At 29.7% G+C, this 25,701-nt stretch overlaps 1 protein-coding gene across 1 annotated transcript in view; it reads right to left on the bottom strand.

The window, feature by feature from the left end:
- Positions 1-25,701, bottom strand: part of LOC129956501 (uncharacterized) — a 347,055-nt gene that overhangs the window by 51,388 nt on the left and 269,966 nt on the right. The window contains exons 4-6 of the mRNA XM_056068420.1: positions 14,423-14,637; positions 10,400-10,448; positions 7,378-7,554 (exon numbers count right to left, since the gene is read on the bottom strand). Coding sequence (XP_055924395.1) covers positions 7,378-7,554; positions 10,400-10,448; positions 14,423-14,637 — 441 coding nt within the window. The remainder of the gene's footprint in view (positions 1-7,377; positions 7,555-10,399; positions 10,449-14,422; positions 14,638-25,701) is intronic.

The following is a 25,701-nucleotide window of genomic DNA, read 5'->3' as shown; positions in this document are numbered from 1 at the left end:
ATTAATTACAAACTGATGACAGAAAGTGATGACAGTACCAAATTGACCGTACCGTAATGACCGGAAGTGAATTCTTTTCAAAGATAAACATACGAGTCAAAACATTAAAATCAGTTTAAAAAATATAACACAAGCAAAAACATAAATGTCAGTTAAAAAATAACTTAAGCATAAACATAAAAGTCAGGTAAAAATATAAAAGTCAACAATATATACCTAATTAGGTGTTTATGTATTTGATTACATTCTCCCGTAATTGCAGATGCCAGTGTTTTATGTTAAAAAAATAATGATTTCTAATTATATGAAGAAAGGCATGAAACATAGAATTTATGTTTAATTTAGAAAAAAAATTTGGTATTTGCTCTTACAATTGTGCTTTTTATTGAAGAATGGCACATTGAACATTTTTAATCTATTACTTATCCAGTATTTAATCCTATTTAATTTATGTTTTATTTAACAAAGTGTATTTTGGGAAAATCAGAAACACCTATTTCTTTCAAAAAATCTTTAAAATCAATAAATTTTAATTTTTTTTTTGGCACACATACATAAAATTCAATTATATTTCAATACATTCTACCAAAACGACCTTTTTTTAATTTCAATTCAATTGTCAAATATTAATAGATATATTTATGCCATTTATTGAATGATATTTAAAATCACTCTGGCTTTCTCAATAATATTACATATTCATCCTTTAAAAACTATCAACTAACAAACGTAAATTTATTGGAATAACCAAATCTTATAAGCAAGCCTTAGAAAAAAATCATAATCAAATTCAACTTCTCTAAATCTTGTAGAAACCAAACCAAATTAAAAGGGTTACAATTTCTTACCGATAATCCCGCAATCTAAATATAAATAATAGTCATTTCGCCATCTTCATTGGCAAATTATTCTACAAAAAATATTTTTACAACATTTTAAATTTCAAAATGCCATTGTTTAACATCAGTTTTATTTTCTTCCAGTTTTCTTTCAGTCTTTTAACCGATTTTTGAAACTGTAATAATTAATTGAATACATGCAGACGATTTTGAAATCAATAAATTTATGGATATTCCGTCACAAATTATTAGTTAGGTTTTTAAATTTTTTACATTCATTTTTTATTTTTCTATTTTATTTTTAAACATTTTTGGCAACGTTTTATAACAGTTTTGGAAGAAATAAAAGAGATTTTATCAAAAGACATAAACAGATTTCTGAAAGAACACTAGGAGAAGATTTAAAGGCTGATGATTATTAATTTATATCATGTATAATTTTTAATTTAGTTGATTTTCCTTTTTTATTAATGAAATATTTATTATTTTATTAATCATTTAAAAACATCTTAAAAACCTTATCTGACATGCCAGTGTTTTATGATCATTAGTGCATTATAATAAATATTAATAACTTATGGAGAAAATTAGCTATTCTCAGTTTTTAAAAATCGTCTGGTTCAGTTATTATTCTCATTTTAATGAAAAAATATTTCAGACGATAAAGGACTTTTTTTTAATATTTTGCTATCACCTACATTAAAAATATTACACATAAAAATATTTTGCTTCAAAGCCGAGTATATTAGCAAGTAAATAAATAAAATGATTTCATTAATCATAGCGAGCTCCATTTTTCTTCCTTTTATTATATTTCTCTTGTTATCAGCAGAAGTCGCGAATGGAAGCATTGATGTTAGTTCTCAACATGTTGATCGATTGAAGGTCCATAGAATTTGACAGAAATATCTAAGAATCCAGCCAGGAAATCTTCGTAATGGTTGCTGCGAAACTAAGATGTATTTTCTTCGATATAAACTTAGGAAAACAAAGGATCTATAACAGGTGTACAGCTTCAATGTAATATATTTTGATTTAGGTGAAATATTGTGTGAAATTGTGGCAATGCATTATTGTGGAAATACATTATCATGATAAACAAATTTTAATTTACACAGAATTATAGCATTTTTGGAAATTAGAAAATGAAAGAATATTCATTACTGATTTTTTGTTATTTTAAATTAAAATGGAGCTTTTTAGAAATTAGCCAAAAAAAAAAGGCTAAATCAGAAGGAAGAACTTTGAAGTTAGTGAAAAAAATAATCACATTGCGAAATTTCTTTTTAACATTCTTTTTCTCTTTTACATTTTCTCTTTTATTAAATTCAAATAAAATATCATCAAATTATTTATTAATAAATAAAATGGCAGATGAATTAGTTGTGTGGAGAATGTAAATTTATAATAACTTTCAAATTTTAAGAAGACCAAAATACACGTTTCAAATTTGTAACTATATTAAAGTGACTTCAAAAATGGAAGAATTTTATAGGTTATAGCATTCATAGTGCTAAATGACATGTTCAAGTCTTGTTCTGCAATGATGGGTAGTCGACTAGATATAGGGGTAAAAATTTATGTTTTGTTATTTTAAAATATAAAGTCTCTAACATCTCTACTATAATGTTTAAATTACATGTTGAAAATTGAAGTTTTTTTAAAATCATTTCATACTTACCCAATTTAATTTAATATCTTTAAACTACTCTTTGAAAAAGACATTTTAACCATCATCCATTAAGACCAGAGTACTTTAAAGCTTTTCAAAATTAATAGTATTTCAAGTCTTGTTATTTCCTTTATAATCGGGAACATAAAAAAGCCATTTCAGCATCAAAAGCGCATTTTTGATGTTATTTATACCTTGAAAAATGGCATCATAGAAAAATAATCACCCTTTTATTGCATTTTTTAAGACCATAGATTGCTTTCTTTTATGTTTGCGGGAAAATGACGGGCTTATGTTTGCTAATAGCATTTATATTTATTTTCAGACCATTAAAACTTGCATATATCCGCGTTTTTGAATGAAAATATTATCCTGGTTTTAAACTTCTACAAATTAAAATATATTTAACACAAGAAATATGCTTTTTAATCTCCTAAATTTTTATAGATTCCAAAATTGAAAAAAATTCTCTCTATAAAGTAAAATAGGAATAAATTTGATGCTTTCGATATTTTGCATTTACAGTGGAGATATTATTAATTTATCATAATTTTTTTAACTAAATATTATTTATTAATTGCTATCATTCTTTATTATCGAATAATAGTTTGGGCGAGAGAAGATTTAAAAATGTATGTTACACAGTAATTTATAGAATTGCTTCTAATTGTGGATTAATGAATTGGTTTCGGGAAAGGTAGTGAAACATACCTTTTTAAATAAAAAATTATGATTTCGAAAATTAACTTTATTGAAGATTATATATATATATATATATATATATCGGTCTATAAAAAAGAGAAATGTGTACGTGTTGGCATCTATAAAAGACGATAAGGACGATTGTTTGATTCAGAATTATTTAAAGTGGCGCGGATATATTTTGAAAGGCAAAAATGTGTGCCACCAAGCCATTCTTTGTATGTTTTAATTAATTAAAAATTAATCGATAATCAAGGCTTTTTTCTGCTATAATCCCAAGATTTAATATTGCGTAAATTAATTTTTTTCTAATTTTGATTTTTAATTTTTTAAAAATAGTATTAGACAATGCGTATTTTTTCTTAATTTTAATAAATTAAAAAAAACGGTTTGAGTGGTCTTCCTAAAACTTTCTCTCACATGCTGTAATAAAGATATTATCCCAGTGAAAACCTTGTATAGATTTACATACAATAATTGCGAAACATTTTCTGGCGTGAATTTTGCATTTTTACTAAATCTAGTGTGTCGTCCTCGGAGAGTTATTTGGAAATTAATCCGTGGCATACTATTAATAGTTTCCGACAACCGACTTTCTGTTTTACACGAGCGTTTTTCTCAACCATTTGGAACAAAGCTTTGACATGAACTACACGTTTTGTCCCAAAATCATGCACAAAATTTTGCATTTTTAAGTCGCTGTATTTTTAAGTTATCATGTTTATATATTTCTAAAAGTACAAACAGACAGACGGTCAATCCCTTGTTGGATTTGGCTGAAAATGTGCAAGTATGTATCTACATTATAGTTGATATTTCGGTGTTCTCCTTTTGTTTCTTTTTGTTTTGTAGTTATCTATTGAATTATATTCGAACAGCCGGACAGAGAGATTTCCTTTGAGCCTATTTGGCTCAAAATCTGATAGAAATTTACTCATTTGGTGTAAAAATAGTATGCCAAATTTCGCCAAGGCACTTTTGAGTTATTTTGCCACAGACAGACAGATAGACGAATATTTTCGGATATCAAGGAGGTCTGAAAAATAGATATTTGTGAAAATCTCGAGTTCGAATTTTTTTACCATTATTATACTTACTATATACTATGTTTGCGAAAAAGTAATTTTTAACTGTTTATCAAAAATATTTTATTGTTTTAATTAATATTTTATGCCAACAGCAATTTCTTTTGTTGCAAGGATATTTAATCGATTTTTAATTTGCTTCATCAAATATAAAAACGTGGAATTTGTTTTATTTCCTATAGTGGGTGCAAAATCCATAAAAGATGACTTTTAATGAATTAGCTTTGACATCAAATCAATACTCAAATGACTTTCTTGTTTGTCTCTACACAAAACGCATAGCATGTCTAAACTGCATTAACATGCAGATTCTACTGCGCAACTGATCTTATACAATTAACGGTTATCCATGGCAACCAATGATCGATTTTTTTAAAAAAAGCTTTTAATCGTTGCATTTCATCGAGGTTAAATATGGTATATTTCTAACATTGGATTTTTAAATTTTGAGTTAATTAAAAATAAATAAAAATGAAATCTAAGACCGCAAATTTCAAGTTATCATGTGAAAACATTATTATTTTTTAACTCATTATTTGTCTTAGTTTATTTAAGTCATTAACCAGTTTAAACCGGTTTACGAGAGGTCCAAAACTTTTTTTGCCAGCCAAGAAAAAATTGAAAATGAAAATTGCCATTCATGCTTTATTTATTGCCTACACGATTTTGAACTTCAAAACCCCCTAACCAAAACAGCATCGTATTCTTACAAAAAGGAATGCCACGTTTGGAAGCTGAATAACGGGCGCTTCCGTCGCAATGCGATTTCCAAATGATAAACTATTTAGCAATAAATTTTTAAACATATTAATTTATATAGAATTTTTATGAAAACACTATTTTTGTAAACACAAACTGCAGTTTTCTAATTTCTGAGATAATAAAAGGGTTTCACAATGGATTAATCTCAGAACATTAATCAAATCCTTTAATGTTTCCCACTTAAGAACGAATGAAGTGATATTTCTCCATTGTAGGAAAGAGAAAATACTTTTATCTAAACTGTTATTAAACGCGAGTGAAGTTTTTTTTGAACATATTATAAAAATTAAATTATTTGATTTCCTCCGACAAAAAATTACATTCCGTGAAAATAATAGATATGATGCCATAGTTCTGCGTCAACCTTTAAAAAAGAAGCATACGCAATAATAAAGCAATGCTGGTAAAAGCAGGTCAACCTTTTAAAAATGTGTCCGCTTTCAGAGAAGCATACATAATAATAATGCAATACTGGTAAAAGCAGGTAAAAAAATATATGCGATTAAAAGATGATGATGAAAATTGCCATTTATTCTTTATTCATTGCGAGTTTCAAAACCCTCTAACCAAAACAAAATCATGTTTCCACATGACAATAAATAAATAAAAAGATAAATTTCGCTGTCTCAGTTGATGACATTCAGTACGGTTAGTGTTGCTGTTAATATATTTTTCTTGAAACATATATGAAAGTGCAAAATAAAATTACTTTCAATTGCAAAAAAATTGCACAAAAATTTACTAATTAATTACTAATTTAAAAAAAAATTAGTTTTCGATTCAAAACTAAAGTAAATATCCTATCTTAGATTCTAGAGATAGAAGGCATTTATCTATGCTTATTTTACAGACTTAATAGAATTGATAATTAATTAGCTAATAAATGCCTGGAAATTTAAATGTCTGTACGTAGGTCTGTAAGTGTCTGTACGTAGTAAAATAATAATGTCTTATTATTTTACTTCGTATCATGAAAAAATTAGTAATTTAATGGAAAAATACTGATATATTGCAATTATACTTCGTAAAATGCAATAAGGATAAAAAAAATCGTTAACAGTGCAAAGCTTTGAAAGAATAACAGCATGAAATTTCCCAATCAAAGAAAATTAAGTTTGTATCTCTACAAGGAACCATACTGGAAAATCTGAAAATTATTACAAATTACATAAAACCTCTCGCCCTGTTTTGGCATCCGGGGTAATCTGAGTAATAGCAATCACGATATTAATGAAGGGACATGAGAGTCTAAATTTTATGAGATTGAATCAGGGATCAGAAATAAACACTGTCGAAGGAATAACTTCCGTCATCGTACCGGAGATAATTCAACTCCAGACCATTATACTTTTCAGTGAAGCGAGAACCAGCTTACTTATTTAATAACTTCTCACCATCGTACTCTTGGTACTTTCCGAGAGGAAGAAAGAGTAAGGAAGAGGTCCAATCTACGTGAGTTTTAAATTAATTGTTATAAATGTAAGGCATGAAATGAAGCATGCGTTTTATTTTTCAGCACAATTGAAATCCATTCTTTTTTGTGAAAGTATTTCAAGCTATCTAAACGTGGATATTATGTTTGAATATAATTCTTTATAAAATTTCATGCAATAAATTTGTTTTACACAATTTTTTGTGACCCCTATAGGTTATAAAAGCAATTGAATTCACACCTTTTTATGGATAACATTAATTCGTTATGGAACTCACTATACATGTGCCCTCATTTGTATTTCTTATATATGTCCCAAGACGTCATTTGTATTTCTTATCTCTGTTTCAACGTATGATCCAAATAGATATTTCTTATATATTTCTCTTATGTGTATATTTTTTATATACATCTCAAGACATTAAACCAGTCGTAGTTCGCATGCTAAAAAATAGCAAAAAAGAAGACAATTTATCTACATTTCTAGATTAGAACTGATGCATATATCGATTTTGTCGGAGATAATTTTTATTAAATATTAAAGTAAGTTTTAAAACTCTAAAACATAACATTTTAGAGTTATAAAACTAGTTCAACTGCTTTTAAACAATGTTTTAATTCTATTCCAGTAAAATTTCATATCAATATTTTATCATAGAAAAATTGTCAATGGAAATTGTTTCAACCCCCGAGACAGCTGTGAAATTAATTTTCGAATTACATTCTTACATATATTGGATAAGATAAAACTATATCGTCTTCTCAATTTTGGGAGAAAATGGTCCCTCCGTTAAATAAACTTAATTATCATCTTCGCATCGCGGCCATCATATCGACAATCGATGACGATGAAATGGAGCATGGATTAATTCAGAGAATCGATACCTTTTCCGGCGTGTCGAGTTGTTCCAGAAGAACTGACACAAAAGCGTCGACAGACATGGCCCCAGTTTCGTATTCGTTGCAGTAGTAGGCGAGGGTTAACCGTTGACTCTCGGTCAACACTTTTCGAGCCTTCCGGTCCAGTCGTCGCTCAGCATTGGATGGGTTCGTGTTCGACGCCTGTAATTAATTGGACAAGCAGTTTAATTATAAAGTTTTATTAAAGTTATAAAGTGTATTTAGTAACAAACACAAGAAATTTTTATATTTTAAGGCTTTAGGTTAAAGCTCCATAAATGATACATAAGTTAAAACTTAATAAAAATATAAATGCGTTAAAACTTAATGAAAATCTACACACGTTAAAACTTAACTAAAATATGTATACGTTAAAATTTCATGAAAATACAGAAACGTTAAAACTGAATGAAAATGTACACATGTTAAGACTTAATTAAAATGTACACACGTTAAAACTTAATGAAAATGTACATATTTTAAAACTGAATGAAAATGTACACACGTTAAAACTTAATTAAAGTATAAATATGTTAAAATTTCCTGAAAATATTCATACTTTAAAACTGAATGAAAACATACATACATTAAAACTTAATAAAAATATACATAAATTAAAACTTAATAAAAATATACATGCATTAAAACTGAATGAAAATATACATACGCTAAAACCGAATGAAAATATACATACGTTAAAACTGAATGAAAATATACATACATTAAAACTGAATGAAAATATACATACATTAAAACTGAATGAAAATATACATACATTAAAACTGAATGAAAATATGTATGCATTAAAACTTAATTTAAATAAATATACATTAAAACTGAATGAAAATATACATACGTTAAAACTGAATGAAAATATACATACGTTAAAACTGAATGAAAATATACATACGTTAAAATTGAATGAAACTATACATACTTTAAAACTTAAGGAAAATATACATACGTTAAAACTGAATGAATTTCTGTAAAATGAGTTAACCTTTTTGTTGACAGAAATATAAAAGAAAATATAAATTCATTCAAATTAATAACTAACTAGAGATTATTTGACAAAGAGGTAAAATAACTGAGTTATTTAATTTTATTGGCTAACTTAAATATCGCATCCAAGTTATTTTCGAAAATTTAGAGTCATTTTTCTTAATACAATTATCGCTGTACAATTTGTTTTTGGATTTCAATTAGTTTTAAAAAATATTTTTAAATAATTTTTAATAAATAAATTTCAAATTTTGAATAATTTTTAATGTTTAAATTTTTTAATAAATAATTGCAATAAAAGTGAACCTGTAACCATTGCTTTATCATGAATTTCACTCATAGTTCATAAATATATTCATAGAAGCTAAAGAACAAAAATTCACCCCAATTTCTCCGCAATTTACATGAAATAGATTGCTCAGAAAAAGCTTGTGCTTTTAAATAGTTCAATGATGCCACGGGATTTGAACTTTATTCGCAAGATTGATGCAAAGTTCATTCATAAATATAACAAGTGTAAGGTTATTAAAATAACACGGTTTGTCGATCACAATTTGATGAAAGAATGATCATCATCATATATAACAGTGTTAAACGGAATAGCACAGACAAAATTCCGACGAATCAGCTGATCGCAGTAAGTGGATAGAATTATAATATTCTTTAGCAATATCGTTATGTACTAAAGCTTTCTTACTTCATTTCCTTTAAGTTTTTGTGGAATCTTCTTGCTGATATTTAATAAAAATTTATTAAGGTGTATGCACACACTTGAAACTTCGAAAATCGTTCAAAATATCGAATATTTTTTTATTGCCTAATAATGCTCTCTGATTTTTTAGCTTTCAAACGATACCAAGATGTTACCAATATTCCAAATATTTCTCGAGTTATAATTATTTTTCTTGAGGTACTTTCAGTGAAAACTCTCGTTACGGTGTTTTTAAAGCTCATTTTATGAAGAATGATATTTTCCCACTATGTTGCTGTATTCAAACAATCATAACTCAACAAGAAATGAACCAAATACAGTTATTTATATATCAAAATAATCTGTATGAAATAGCGGATATTTTGTGCCTCAATCAAAGTTATATTTATAGAAATAAATTTTAAATAGCTATTTAAATGTTAAAATGACAGAAAAAATCTCGCTTTTTCTATTCATCGTTGATGAAAAAATTGTAAAAAACTATATATTTTTATAACTTGATTGAGGCAGACAACATAAAGACTCATATTAGGCATGATTTCCAACTAGAATGGTGTGTCTGTACGAATTAGAATTTAAGATATCATGTTTCAAAAAATAGGCTCATTAGCTCATTAAATATTATTTAATTAATTAATAATGAGTGTAATATAGTTTTTTCACACCGAAATGAGTTTAAACATATATTAATAACCTACTGTGAAAAAACTGGATTTTGAAAGTTAAAATTAAAAAAAAAAATCGTCAAGTGTGGACGTACACCTTACGTTTTTTTTTCTAATAAAAAAAGTGTAATAACAATAAATAAGCATTTAACATTCTCTTGATATTTATATCATTATTTTGATCATCAAACGAATCTACCACTAAATCACCAGGAGATTAAAAAATAATTAAATCTAGAACGCTTCTCTCCAAATTCAACAATATTTTAAAATTTTTGAACTCGATATATTGCCATGAAATAAATAACAAAAATTAAATTTACAAAAAATTGTCGCTCAAAATCAATAAATATAGAATAAAAATAAAAACTTTATTCATTTATCAAGAAATGTTAACAAAAAAAATTAGTGAAGGACTGTCTGGCATTTTTTATTCCAGTTTCCTGAAAAGCCTTTGATACATCCTGGACTCAATTATTTTCAGAGAAAAAAGTTTTTTATTATTTCACAAACTAATCACTCAAGTGAGATATGATAAGCCTACTTCTTTCCTGTTCGTAACAGGAAAAATATTTTTTTTGCTATTTCATATCGATATCATAAATAAAAATAAAATATTAAAACTTACGTCTTCCAAATTATGGTCTCTTTTCCTTGGACTTCCTTTCCTTGATAATCTGAAAAAAATAAAAATTAATGTGAAATCAGAAAGTTTATTTGAAAGACATAAACTTTTCTAAAAATACTAAATAATGATCTTCAAAATAAGGATTTGAAAAAAACCCATATCTTCAAACTAAAATAACCCATTAATAAAGATTTAAAAGTTTGTGTGTGTGTTTGTGAACTGCAGGAGAAATCGTTTGGCTTAGAGTTGTTTGATTTGGCACAAATAAACTTGCAAGATTTAAATGCGAATACCAGAGTTTTTTTTTCCGTTTGTAAATTTTTAGAATTTAATTAATTAAATATTAGACGAGGTTTGAGTGTTTTTTCGTTATAAGTTCCAAACTGCTGTTGTATAATATCGCTTTTATTTTTAAACCATCTAAAAATATAAAAATTAATTCAGTTAATTATAGAAATTCATCTGCCTTACAATTTAGTCCAAATTTTGTACAATTTTTAAAAAAAAATTAAACATAGAAAATAAAAAAAGTAAATTATATTACGCAAATTGAAATACGTGCTAATTGAAATAGATTATCCAACAAGTTTTTGATGGCGCTATAATGTCATGGAATACGAGTGAATTTGGAAGATTCATGTAAACAATAAGCAGAACATGTGCAAGGCCATTAAAGACACACGCATTCAAAATATGTTACAATTTCATGCAGAAAATTATTCAAATTATGCATAAGAAATTTAACAAAAATGAAATCCAATCATGTTTACAGTCAATCCTTATGCTTACAGTCAATTAGAATGTTTAAAATTCCAAACTGATTTAGTGGAGATATTACTGGAACTTTCTTTCTGGTAGTGGCGAGCGTCTTGGTAGGCTCCCTTTTTCTTCCATCAGGTAAGCAGAACGTGCCAAGACGCTCATTTAGTTCAAGGTCAATTTTAGAATTCTAAATGTTAACCGATTGGATCAAAATTCAATACAGATATACAATTTGGATAATGTAAAAAAAATTTACATTTTTCTACTTTTTTGTGCTTTTAAGTTATCTCACCGCATATACATAAGTAGACATATAAGAAAACTAATACTTAAATCTTTGACGAAAGCAGTAAAAAAATTAGACATATGACTTCAGTTTTTACATAGATCTTATACAAAAAGTTATTCATACAGTTTGGCGCGTGTTGGAAGTATTGCATTCCTGTATCCCAGCAGCAATATACTACAATATTGTAAAATATTGCATAATAATTTGAGCAATAAGCTAAACAATACTACACAATATTGTTTGTTTTTTTAATTTTGTAATATTATATAATATACACCCGAATAAAAAGATCGATAATCAGTCAATCCTTATATGAAATGGATTATAATTTGTAGCAAACCTATAATATGTATAATATAATTATATTCCAATTTTCATTGAATGCAATTTTGAGTTTTTAAATTCAGAGGGAAATAAAATTTAACTTTTTTTTCTTTTGTAATTCAAGTTGTTCTGAAACATGCAGAGACATTAAAATCTCGAGGTCAAATTTTATGACTTTTACAAAAAAAAAAAAAAAAAAAAAAAATCTTATACTAAAAATTAAAAAGGAAAAGATTGTAAAGAAAAAAACAACTTACAAAATTGATAAGCTTCAACCAGAAAAAGATTTAACTTTAAAAAACAATCAATTTTTCCAAACTGGAAACTGAAAAGCAATTAATTTTCTCATTATTTGTTGAAGAGACTTAGAGACTTAGAAAACGATTTTTTTTCTTTACTATCATTAAGAAATGATTATTAAACGCATAATAAAGTGTCCGACAATCCCAGATGTTCGACTAATCTATAGAAGCCAATTACTATTCCAATTTTTTTTTTTTTTTTTTTTGCACTCATCTTTATAAATCTCTTCAATTTCCTGCGCATTTAATTGCTTTTTAACCGTAAATTGCTTCATTTCCAATTCTTAACAGATGATAATGTTCAACCATTTACCGTTGCCAAGTTTTAATTTAAAATTAGATTAATATATTTGCTTTTTCTCCTTGTAAAAGAGCGGTTTTGTCAAACATCAGCTCACCGTGATGTTGAGTAGTTTATTTCATTTTACTATTTGAAGGAGAATTATTTGACTTATGTATTTAGCTATTTGCTTGTCTTTTTATAGTAATTCTACTGGCAGACATTTTGTATGTTCATTAACTTTAAATGAATTCAAGTTTTTTTTTTTTAATTCTCGATTTTATTTTGAAGACTTATTAGTCTTTTATTTATTTATTTACCGTTCATGAAAAAAGGGTTCCTTTTTTTCAATTTAAACAAATTAAATACTTATGAGGAGATAATATACGCACGAAAAAATATGACATGATAATATATGACATGAAATAATATATCATAATATGAAACATGATATATTATTAATATGACTTTAAAATAGATAGTGGTTGGTGACATTAGTCAGTAGTACAGAGCAAGTATAGTAATCGTCAAAAACTTTGAGCTCGAGATTTTGAGTATCTCCACGTCTAAAACCTCTCTGTGTTCAAAAAACGCATTTTTGGAAAATGCCCATCGTCCGTCTGTCTGGGACAAAGATAACTCAAAAACTTTCGATAAAGACGGATGAAATTTAGTGTATGGTCTTCACACCAAATTTACAGATTTTAGTTAAATTTTGTGCAGAGTAAAAGTTAGTTTTGTCACAAATTTTTGTGTCAGTCAGGTGGGAAAACACTTCTAAAACGCAAATTCGATTTTAGGGTGCTATTCATCGCATGCCAGGGATTAATCGCCAAATAACTCGCCAAAAAGGATATGATAGATTTACTAAAAACGCGTATGGAAATTGAGTTGGCTAGAATAGAACCTAGGACCTTATGGTTCGCAGCCGAGTAACAAGACCACATGACAAAAGCAATCACTCGTGTCCCGTTGTTGCTAGCTACCTTATAAGCTTCACCACATGCTAAATTCACACCAAAGGTTAGTATTTCGTTACTATTACACGCCACTGCTTTGCAAATAAGAGTCTATGCGAGAAAGTTTTAGGGAGAAACCTGCTACTGTTGTTATCTTTAGAAATTCCTAATTTTAAATTAAATTAACCATTCGCCTATTTCTTTAATCTATTCTTATAATAAAGATGAATATATGAATATGTGTGTGTGTTTTTCAACGTAAAAACACAATTTGATCTACGGTTATTAAATTTGACACATAAATATATTATTGCACGAATATATATTTTAAACAGTATCAAAATTCAAAAAAAATTTTTTTTTTAATGATGCCAGTTTTATACCCTTGGGAAGTTATTTCTTTTAATTTTGGTTTTTGGCTTTTTTTTTTTTTTTTTTTTTTTGCTTATTAACTTTCAAAAATGGAAGGAAGTCCCGCGATATAAATGCTTGAAGAAACAATGAAAACATTTTGAATCTTAAGGCAACATTGTTGTAAATTAGAAAAGAGCTATTTTTTAAAAAATGGCAACATTAAAAAAAAACTCGTAAAAAACATTGGCAGATTGATAATTGCTACGGAATTGATGTTCATATCTTTCAAAATAATTATTTTACAAAAATTGGTCCTTTTATTTTTTAAGACTCAAAAATTACATTTTTATTTATATTAATTCCATTCCTACAGTTTCCTATTTAATTTTAATTACATTTTTAATCAATTTGATGCGCTATTTGTAACAATGTTCTTTAAATGTCATTTTGGAATTCAAACACATTCCTAAAAACAATCAATTGCGTACTTTTGCCAGTTATTAACTCCATAGTAAGACTTTCACTTCCTCTTCTGTTTCGTAAAATGAACATTTTTTAAAAAAAATTTAAACAAAATTATTTTAATAAAGTTCACGTTTTTCTGTCGTATTAAAAAATAAAGTGAAATTGAAAAATGCATTCGTTATTAATTATTTTACGGTTTAAAAAGTTAGCAATCTGAGGGAACAAACTGGTCGCTAAAGACGACTAGTTCTGTTTGTTGCAAGAACGGAGATCCAGAAGCAGTCTTACTCTGATCTGTGTGGCATCGATTCTGGATACCAGGGCTCTGAGGAGGTTGACGGTCCTGCATTGTTGGATGCGTAAGGCAGGGTGGAGTGGGGGACCTTCCCAACGCTTCTGACCACCATTGACATGCGGGGGGAACTCTGGAGCATCGCAACAGCCTCATCGTGGGTGATGTTGGTGAAATCCACTTCATTCACAGAGATCACCTGGTCACCAAACTGAAAAAAAGAGATAGAAATTTTAATAAATTAAAATGAAATCTACGATCAAAGTTCAAGTTATCATGTGAGAACATTATTATTTTATAAGTCATTATTTGTTTTAATTAATTTAAGTCATTAACCAGTTTTAACCGGTTTGAAACAATCACGAGACTTCTCTATCGGTCTTCTTCTCTATTCCTCTTCCTCTCTATCCCTCTCCTTCTTTCTCTATCCCTCTCTGTATATATATTGTCACAAAATTTTTCTTCTATAAATACCGCTAATCAATCGCAACACATTTAATCGCTAGTTCAGCAATTTGCTTGCTGCCTAATCCTCTAAATCTCACCCGACTTCTGACGATACACACGACTTCTTCGCAGCTTCAGAGTTCCCGTCTTTTATAGTTTCGGAAGGCAGGGCTAGAATCTTCAGACCAATCAGGGTGTGTCTGAGTGCATCTTGGTTCCAACTGGGTGGATCGTGAAACTTCCCGAATTTTCCAGTATGATCCATTTAGTCGCCAAACTCGCCAAATTCGTCGCCAAATGGTCGCCAAGCTCAGCACGCACAGGACAGATCTTACAAAGGTTTTAACGGTTTTTCCAGGATGACACTATTCGTGCCGGGTAGCAAAATTACAGAATTGTAACAATATCTATACTTACTATTATAAATGTGAAAGTTTGGATGGATGTTTGTCAGAATGGCTGAACGGAATTGGATGAAATATAGCACAGAGGGAGATTATAGTCTGGAATGGGACATAAGCTACTATTTATTCCGGTAAACTGAGTGGTAAATTTTTCAACTGACTTTAGAAGTCAGTGGGCTTGTCTTTGACAAGTGCCATTAGAAACAACAACAGCAACTTTAAGATACTACATATTAACCTAAAATACATCTCATTTTTGACATTTTCTTACACTACATTGAAAAATATAAGTAATTGCCGTTATAAAGATAAAATTTATTGTAGGGCAAATTTTTCGGGAATTTTTGCAATTTTTCAAAAATATTTTTTTAGTGACCTTCAACATACGACCGCATTATTGATTTGAAATTCCATCCGGTTTCATTGCTCCATATAATCATATGGTTCATTGAAATGGGCGATTTTTTTCTCCTCTCTTGTTTCAAACCAAGAAAGAAGCACGTTGCTTATCACCTGTGTCTTTACATGAGAAATTAGAGTGCGAAATTACATCTCAAACAGATTACCTAGGTACTTAAATCTTTAACTGTAATAGGGCCGCGGTGACCTGGTGGTGAGGTCTTCGGCTACGGAACCGTAGGGTTTCAGGTTCGCAACCCGATTCCACCGAATAAACGTCGTTTAAGTGGGTATGGTGCACGTCAAATCCATCGGGGGCAAACGCCCTCCCACTGGTGCTGGAAGATTGGAGAGGAGTGTGCCAGCTCAGGTGTTGCCCTCGTCATCTGGCAGCGGTTCAAAATGAGGAGGTCCGCCCCAAAATAGCTCTAGTGTTCCTTTAAAGCGGGACGTTAATATAACTAAATTTTAATTGTGCTTTGATGCCATAGGATTCAACTCCATTTGGAAATTTCATGTATACAATAAACAGAATTAATTTAAAGATATTAAAATAACAAAACTTTAAGATCTAAAAGTATTAAAATAACAGGACTCTAATGTCTGTTACCATTTGATGCTAAAAAAATGCTTTGCTTTGAGAATCATGAACAAGTTAGTCTTAAGAGTTTTGACTGAAATTTTTAACAAACTCAATATTGCCGACTAACCAACTGGTCACCAAAAATAGCTGGTAGTAAACAAGTAAAACTTTTAGTTACCTTTTTAAATATTGGTCTTATTTCTATTATATGTTATTACATTTCTGCGACAAATAATTATTTACTAACTGAAAATTTATATAGGGAAATTTATTATTAGGTGATCTGTTTTAGCACATTTTTTTTTGTACCTTAACCCTTCTTTTTGCTAAAACAATCTCTTCGACCTTGACCTTCAGGTACACAAAGAACCCTTTCCACAATATCGACGATAAATCGGAATTTATGGGTCTTCCTGCTCTCCTATTATGCAGCCGAGTCCGACTTTATACAGCATTCTCTAACACTCGTAAAAGCTGCAACTAACGGACTAGCACTGAAACCTTAGGTTTATCGCACCAGTTTCTCGGATGGCCAGACGACTGCAGGGTAGACGCTTGTACTTTATCAGCCTTTCCATCATTATGAGGCAAATATAAAGAGAAAGGTGTGTTTCCTTTTATTTTGGGAGCATTATGGCGGGACTCCTAGATATGGCCCAAAGAATGAGTCTGATGATGATTCACGGCAGAAGGTGAATCATATGGAAGATGAATTTTGTTCACTTATAATAGGACTTCTTCGTCCATGCATTTATTCTTTCGTAGCCTGTGCTTAGTAGGGAAAAAATTATTGAGTTTTATGTAGATTTATTTCTACGGCCTGTTCGAATAGAGGCAGGGCGTTGGTGGGATAATTGACTTGTGTGGACATGAAACAAAACTCGTGCGATAAAAAATAAAATAAATTGCATTGATTAGGTCGGTGCACTTAGGGTTAAGAAATACATAAAAATGGTGACTCATTGAATTATATTTATAGAGTTTTTTATTCCATTCATAAAAATAATCTCCATTAATAACCAGCAGCCCCAAAATTACTTGCATACTCCCTAATAAACTTGCTACGTCGGAGAACACCTGACATGGCATTGTATGGCAATAGTTACGAGAAATAAACTTTTGCCGTGTATTAAGCATTTTTACTGAATCTATCGTCTCATCCTTGGCGAGTTTTTTGGCGATTCATCCCTAACAGGCGCTAATAGAATCTGAAAATCGAACTTGTGTTTTAGACACTCTTTTCTCAACCGATTGAAACGAAAATATGACACAAAACTGCACTTGTAGTCACAAAACCTCATGCAAAATTTAGTATATTTGAGCCATTGCACTTTTGAATTATCACTTACTTATTTCTGAAAGTACAGACCGATAGACAGTCAGCCTTTGTCTCAAACTTTGACAGGTGTATACACTATAGATGTTATATCTATGTACTGAATCTTTTCTGTCTAGCTCCCTTCGTTTTGTTGCTATCGTGTTAAATGATGTTCGAATATTCGGACAGATCGACTTCTTGTGAATAGATTATACTCAAAATTTGACAGAGAAATGCAAATTTGATGTAAAGATAGTATACAAAATTTCTACCGCCGAACTCAAAAAGTTTTTGAGTTATCGTTGTCAAAGACGGACATTTTTCAAAAATATGTCTTTCGAAATCTAGGAGATCAGAAATGCGAAGGTTTGTCAAAATCTCTAGTTCGAACTTTTTGAGGATAATTATACTTTCTATATACTACATATATGAGAAAGTAAAAATGAAAAATATTTGCACGTTGGCACTTTACTAAATGTACCTTTTCGATCTATAGCTACCAAATATAACAAAGATATATTCATAATGTTACAAATCTGTAATTTTGCTACCCAGCACGAATAGTGTCATCGTGGGACTTACCGTTAAAGGTAAGATCTGTCTTGTGCGTGCTGAGCTTGACGACCATTTGGCGACTAAATGGATGATACTGGAAAGTTCGAGAACTTTCACGATCTATCCACTAAGAACCGAGATACATCCAGATACGTCCTGATTGGTCTGGAAGATTCTAACCCCGCCTCCCGGAACTATAAAAGACACACACTCTGAAGCTGCAGGGAAGTCGTGTGTGAGAGTAGTCGGAGTCGCCGACAAGTAAAACTTTGGAGGATTAGACAGCAAGCAAGCTGCTGAACTAGGTATTAAATGCGCTGCATTGTTACGATTGATTGGCGGTATTTGTAGAAAAATTTTTTGTAACAATATATACATTTTTGTAAATGTATGAACTGTGATCGGATACAGTGAATGACGATTAATCGCCAAGTTATTATTAGGCGATTAATTTTTTCTCCCAGATTTTCCCCAATATAGTTGCCTTGCAATTTTTTTCCAATTTTTTTTTAATCTTTTCTCTCTCTCTCTCTCTTTTCCCAAAATTTTTCTTAAATTTTGACAATCCAATTTTTTTTTCTTGCATAATTTTCAACACTATTGTAGCAATGAAAAATCAAAATCTCGCCGTTTCATCAAATATTTAGTTGCGTAACTTTCTTTCATTCTTCAATCCTGAGAAAGAAATTTTTATTATTATTATTATTAGAAGTTTATTGTTTGTGCAGTTTGCTGGCGAAGCCAGAAAGTGAAATGACATTATTTAAAACGACTGCGTGCAATTATAAAATGGATTATCCAAATTCCTTTTATTAGTACTGTGATGCCTTCGGATTTATTTACACTTTAATATCTATTATTTAAATATTTTCGCTTTTATAATAATGCTTTATGCTATTTTATGAATTTCATTTGAAGGCATTATGTAATAATTTCGCAGATTGAGTATTTTCTTCAGACTATGAGCAATAATAAAACGATATATTTGCCAGCATTTCAAGCATATTAATAAGCTTCTTCATCTTCGCAGAAACTATGATTGAAAAAGACCGTCGCTATTTTTCTATGCTCATCAAGCCTTCTAAAGAGGAAAAATGGTAATAATTTAACATCGCGTTTTTAAAATTAGTTCATTTTCTAGTCGTTTAAAAATTAAAAAATAAAAGCAGAAAATAATGCGGTCTTTTTTTTTTCTGCACCTCTTAGGGTCAAGAAAGTTCCAACTTGAAAGATATGTCATTCATATCACGTAAAAATAAAAAGGATAAAAAATACCCGCCCAATGGTTACATAACTGTCCACAGACTCATTTTGTCTTTGGCTGTGTTATCCAGTGAATACTAGATAACAACAATTACAGCAATTTTGTTTGGCCTTTTAAAAAAGGGATTTTAAAGAGTATGATCGAAAGAGAATGCGCCATGTTCTCACCCAATTATTGCCAATACAGCCTAATACCATAACAGTGAAGGCATTTGCATGGTAACAGAGTTTAAATACCTCCCTCCCAGACATTCGATCAAGTTAACGATAATGGAAACTATAGATTGCATTTTTGACATGACAGGCTGAAGAAGCTTCAAGAAGAATATCATATCTTCGCTCCTAATCTATATATCGCTAAAATCCCAGTAGTTTCTGGAACTAATGTTTTTGGTGCTAAAGTCGCCAAATTTTCCAGCCAAAACGGTTAACAAGCCTGGGACGAAGACCCAGCATCCACTAGTACTATTCTTAGAAAGTTTCTTCCTAATTATGAAACGAATTGTGCAGGGGAAATAATATTATAAATCTTAACAATATAATGAATTAAACTGAAAATGCGATTTGCAATCTTAATTTCTACTAACTGGGTCCAAAATTTGGCATAGAACTACAATTCTTAACTCAAAACTCCGCGCCAAATTTTATTGAGTCTTGCTGTCACAGTTACATGCGTGTTTGTATGCAGGTCAACAGATGGTATTACATTCGTCAGATTGGGTCCAAAATTTATTATATTGCAATTCCGATGATAAATTTGAGTGCAAATATTTACCATATAGCTATTTACTTCTTGCGTATGGATACAGACAGATAGGCAAACTTGTAAAATATCGTACTAGTAGTATTAAAATTCTAACATTTTGTTGTTAGAGCTGCACATCAAATTTCTTTAGCTTAATGTATTTTTGATCTCGTGTTCAGACAGATAGACAGACATAATTTCATTTTTTTATTTTTATGAATGAATCAGTTTTATTCGGAGAGATTTGAAACTCGAAGATTCGTCAAAATCTCTCGACAAGTCAAATTATTTGATGTTTACAATACTTTCTCTTAGTATATCGGAAAATAGAATGCAATAATTCTGGATGTAATTCCAAGGAAATTTTTAAAATTATTTTACTGCAATGGCAAATTTCACCAGAAGAACAAAAAAGAATTCTTACTATTTAGATTAGAATTAATCCTACCAACAGCAAACCAGTCATCATTAACCGAGAAAAATCCTCGAAACAGCTCAATAATCTTGTCAAACAGTTTGATACGATAAATCTTTCTTCGGGCTATTTTTCTTCCGTTTCGTTATTCAAATTTATCTTCTTTAACGGAAACCATTATTAACATGGATTAGAAAGATTTACCACACGCATATCATTACGCTTCGTATAATATTGGATGTATGGACCGAAATAAATGAACCTTTATTGAATCTTGGGGTTTCTTTGAAAATATCTGCATGAATTATTTAAATGACAACAATGCATCATTGCCAATGGATGGTTAAAACAATGAATAACAAAACTATGGGAAATTAACCTCACCAAGGAAATGGAATAAAAAAGGAAATATTGTACACCTTATTCAATGGCTGTTTAGAAATACACTATGGCCGGGATAGACTGGTTGGTAGGGCGTTGGATTCGCGTCCCTTGGGTTGCAGATTCGAACCCCGCCCTTTGACGACTCTCCGTGAGTGTGGTGACTGGCGCATGTATAAAACTGTCGTGGTCACAAAGTTCTCCATGTCGAGAGTAATACCACTTGGGGTACTGGAACAGGGATAATTGTTCTATGATTCAGGTCCAAATTACGATCTTTGGATGAGTGAATGAAATGCATGAATGAAGTCCACCCCGTAAAAAGGGTTGTGACGTGTGTGTAGTTAAAGTCGTACTCTTGGCCCTAGATGGCGCTACTGAAAAAAACAGGAGACGCACCCTTAGCTTAAAATCACTGACTTCTAAAGTCAGTGGGTTTGTCTATGACAAGTGCCATTAGAAACAACAACAGAAACACATTCCATTTTCAAAGATAAAGCTGCCCACAATTTTGCGCATACACAGAATGGCTTTGATTTCTTTAAAATAATGGAATAATAAAAGATGAAGGACGAAGCATTTACATTTTATTAAATAAATATTATATGAATATTTTAAAAATAAATATCATATGAAAACATTGCATAGACTTAAGAACAGGTTGTGGTTTCTCGCCAAGCATGACAAAAATGTTCCAAAAATTCGCCAAAAGTCCACTCTCTTGGATGACAAAAAGAGCGGTTAACGCCTTTATAGATTGTAATAAAAATTACCACATTTGGTAAAAAAAAATAATGAATTCCCTTTACCGCATTTTATTCTTAAGTCATTTAAAATCATTTATTTTTTTTATCTCTCCAACATATTAATCTAGCAATTGATAGTATTTAAAAAATTAAAAATTTTACTTTTAATTGTAAAATTTTACTCGTTGATCAGCATCATTTGATAAACTGGATGCTAAGCCTTATTACATCGCCAACCTTATTGCATTATCGCCAATGATAGCATTTCAGTGCAGATCGAATCGTCTAATCAGTTGCTGTTTTTTCGGCCAACATTTGATTTGAAGCTTTAAATATTGATTGTCAAATTCTAATATATGATCAATAAATTTTCAAAGCAGAACAAAAAGAAAAATGAAGCTCACATGAAATTATTTATAAAGTATTTTTTTTAATGAATTAGTTGAAATTTACTATATTGTGTTCATCGAATTTCTCGCCAACTCAGAAAATTAAGCTAAATGGGTTATTTAGCAACCCTTCGGCTATTGATTTTTAATATTTTATTGAATATTTAATAGATGAGTTTTGTCTATTAAGAAAATTAAAAATAATTAACACTTGATACATTTTTAAGGCCATTTTTATTTCTTTCAAGTAAGATAATTTTAATTATTGACCACGAGAAAAAAATTTTTAGAATTCGACTGATTTTGAGATGATCAAAAACCATCGATTTTCTAAATGCTGATGATTGCGAAATATGAGTCTTGTAAGAACGTGAAGTTGTTTTTCTGTCGGATTGATACCATGTGAGTTTAAAAAATTTTTTCTCATGTGATAACTTGAAAAAAAGCTAAATGGGTTCGTTGGCAAACCTTTCTGCTATTGATTTTTAATATTTTATTGCATATTTAATATATGAGTTTTGTCTATTAAGAAAATTGAAAATAATTAACACTTGATACATTTTTAAGGCCATTTTTATTTCTTTCAAGTAAGATTATTTAAATTATTAGCCTCGAGAAAAAAAATTATCAGAACTCGATTGATTTTGAGATGATCGAAAACCATCGATTTTTTAAATTCTGATGATTGCGAAATATGAGTCTTGTAAGAACATGATTTTTTTTCCTGTTGGATTGGAATCACGTGACTTAAAAAATGTTCTCATGTGATCACTTGAAATTTACGATTGCAGATTTCAATTTCATTTCTCTTTGTTTTTATTTAGCTCATAACCATATTACTGTACTATATAAAAATTTCTTACTTTTATTAAACACTTTACATGGTATTAACTTGCTTTAATGGTTTTAATATTTTTATAATAAAATTTGAAACAAAAATGCATCTCTTTTTGTAAAGAAAATTGTTAAAAGTTTATTTATGAAGTTACAAGTTATCGCATGAATATTTCCGTGATCACTGAAATATTATTTATTTTATGAAACTAAAATTGTTAAACCTATTCATTTTAGTACAGAAAGGTACAGTATAGTCATAAACATGGAATCTATGCAATTAACTTCGCTTCCATTTACTAAAAGATCGGACAAGAAATATATGGAAATACATAAAATTTTTCCATAAAAAAAATGCTGACCATAATCTTAAATATTTCATGACCCAAAAATGCCCATACCGTAACATCTGAAAAATGCTAAAGCCGCACAAAAAAAAAAAAAAAAGATCCACTCATTTTTTACAACTCTTCTTTAAAAGCTTTTTTCTCGAGCAAACCGGTGTTTCTAACATAGAAAGATTTTAAAGAGAAAAAAAAATCGCGTTTTAAACTAAAATATTGGGGAAGAAAACGAACTGAATCTTTTTATATCGGAGTTATATGGTTTTTTTTTATATGTTTACATGCGCTACAAAACTCTAAGTGGAGGGGTGCAGTTTTAATGCGAAGAGATAAGTCTTAACCGTCTTACTGGGAAACAAAGATACCGGGATCCGTTTCCATGGTGATGAATGACGTCATACACGAAACCAAACAAAGTGGATGACAAGGAAATGATGGTTCTACCTAAGAATTGAACTTTAAAATATGACGAAATGTTGGGTGTTTTGAAGTTAGGCGAGATCTTATTTTGAATAAATCAGATGAATTATTGTTTTATAGTCATTTGGCGACTTGCAGGGAATATTATTTATATTATTTCCAGTCAAATCTTTTGTACATAACTTAATGGTTCATGATACAGCCAAGAAAATATTTCTTCAGAATCAAATTATAACAGACATCAAATATTTTATTCCAATAGCCTTACACCTGTTCTGTAAGGTATGCACATGAACCATTGCAGATTGCAAATATCAGAATTCCATTAAAAACCAAATTTTCAGAAAGATATTTTTTTTTTAGCATTTCCGGTATTGAATCTTTATTTTCTTTTTTCTACCTAGTCGCTCAGAATATTGGCAATGTTTTACTTCAGATAAATCCTTTATTTATAACTTAATGTACATGATTTCGCCAAATTGCAGACATTAAAGCCATGTTTTTTAATTGTTTTACTTAAGTTATTGTGTATATATGAACCTTTCTAATGGGGACTAATAACATAATCTCGAAGCGATATACATAAAAAAAAAAAAAAATGTAAATGCCAGTTCATCTATCTTCAAAATTTCGCGGTATCTTAATTTAGTTTTTCTATTCTTCTTGTAAGCTATGCAGATATTAAATAAGATCATTTTTCTCAGTTTTCAAAACTGGAAGAAAATCATATTTAATGAAAAAATGATTGAATTTTAGGCCAAAAATTAAAATTAGTGAAAAATAGGCAAATATATATATATATATATATATATATATATATATATATATATATATTTAAAAATTGCAAGACCATTTAAGTACTATCATTAAAAAGACGTTTTTTAAAAATTTGAAATGGTATAAAATTTATTTCTGTGCAAATAATATTATCTAAAGATTTTGTAAAAAATCCAACATTTCAATTTTTGATAGGAATTTTAATGAAAACTTCAAAAATAATCGTTCCAGGGCGCTCATATTCAACCATGAAAACATAAATTTGCCAAATCTGGTAGCTGTACTTTGATTGATGGAACCGGAGGTTTGCATGTTTGAAACTCCGTTTCATCGCTGAACTGTCATATAAGTGAATATAAATCAGGTAAAAGTTCTAGGCTCCAATTTTTTTTCCCTCATGTTTCCACTAGATTCAAAGATTAAAGTTTTCAAATATTCAAATATGGTGTGGAAGTTTAGATAGAGGGATTGCCGATATAAATATCGTCCTCGACGTATGAATGCAGTTCAATATTACGAAATTCATCTCAAAATAGCTCTCTTGTTTTTTTTAAAAATTGAACGCAAATATACTTAAGCCAAAATAACTATATACTGTGAAACAAGTACCAAAAATAAAACCACAAATTGATTTGACAAATATATCGTTTATACATTCAAGATTAGTGTAGTAATTGGTTGTAAGTATGGTACTGAAGTAAGGAAATAAAAGAGATGCGACTGTACCGAAAATGAAGCATACGAACGATAAAATCGAAATAATTAGTTTGAGCACAAAGACACTTGTTAGAGATTTATAATATTTCTCGCCAAATATTAATTACATTTCCTTATTTTCTCTGCGGAAACACTCCCAAAACGTGCATCCACCGCCAAAAGTTTCGCCTAACTACATCAAAAACAAAGTCAGAGGAAATCACTAGTTTCGACGTTGCAGCGTGGAGTCAGTCCATCGTTTGATAAAGTCTTTTGACTCATTGCCCCTGGCTACAAATTTGGGAAATTTCTGCAATACGAGTCCGCGACTTCCGGCGCAGTTGTGAACTAAATTAATTAATTGTTTCTGCAGAGGAATTCGTTGAAGACAGGATACAATTTGCAAAAGTCCGGTCTCTTCGCTGTACGTGAACGGAAAATAAATTTATGAAGTGAGATATTTGTATGGAGCAGTTAGTTACACAAGGTGGATGCGTTATAGTGTGAATTTAATTTCCATTACAGTCATGTGATTAATGACTAGGCATGCCATTGAACA

This window comes from Argiope bruennichi, chromosome 11 (assembly GCF_947563725.1).
Source record: "Argiope bruennichi chromosome 11, qqArgBrue1.1, whole genome shotgun sequence".
In the NCBI taxonomy this organism is placed as follows: domain Eukaryota; kingdom Metazoa; phylum Arthropoda; class Arachnida; order Araneae; family Araneidae; genus Argiope; species Argiope bruennichi.
The sequence above is the reverse complement of the archived record's forward strand: the minus strand, read 5'-3'. Positions and strand labels throughout refer to the sequence as shown.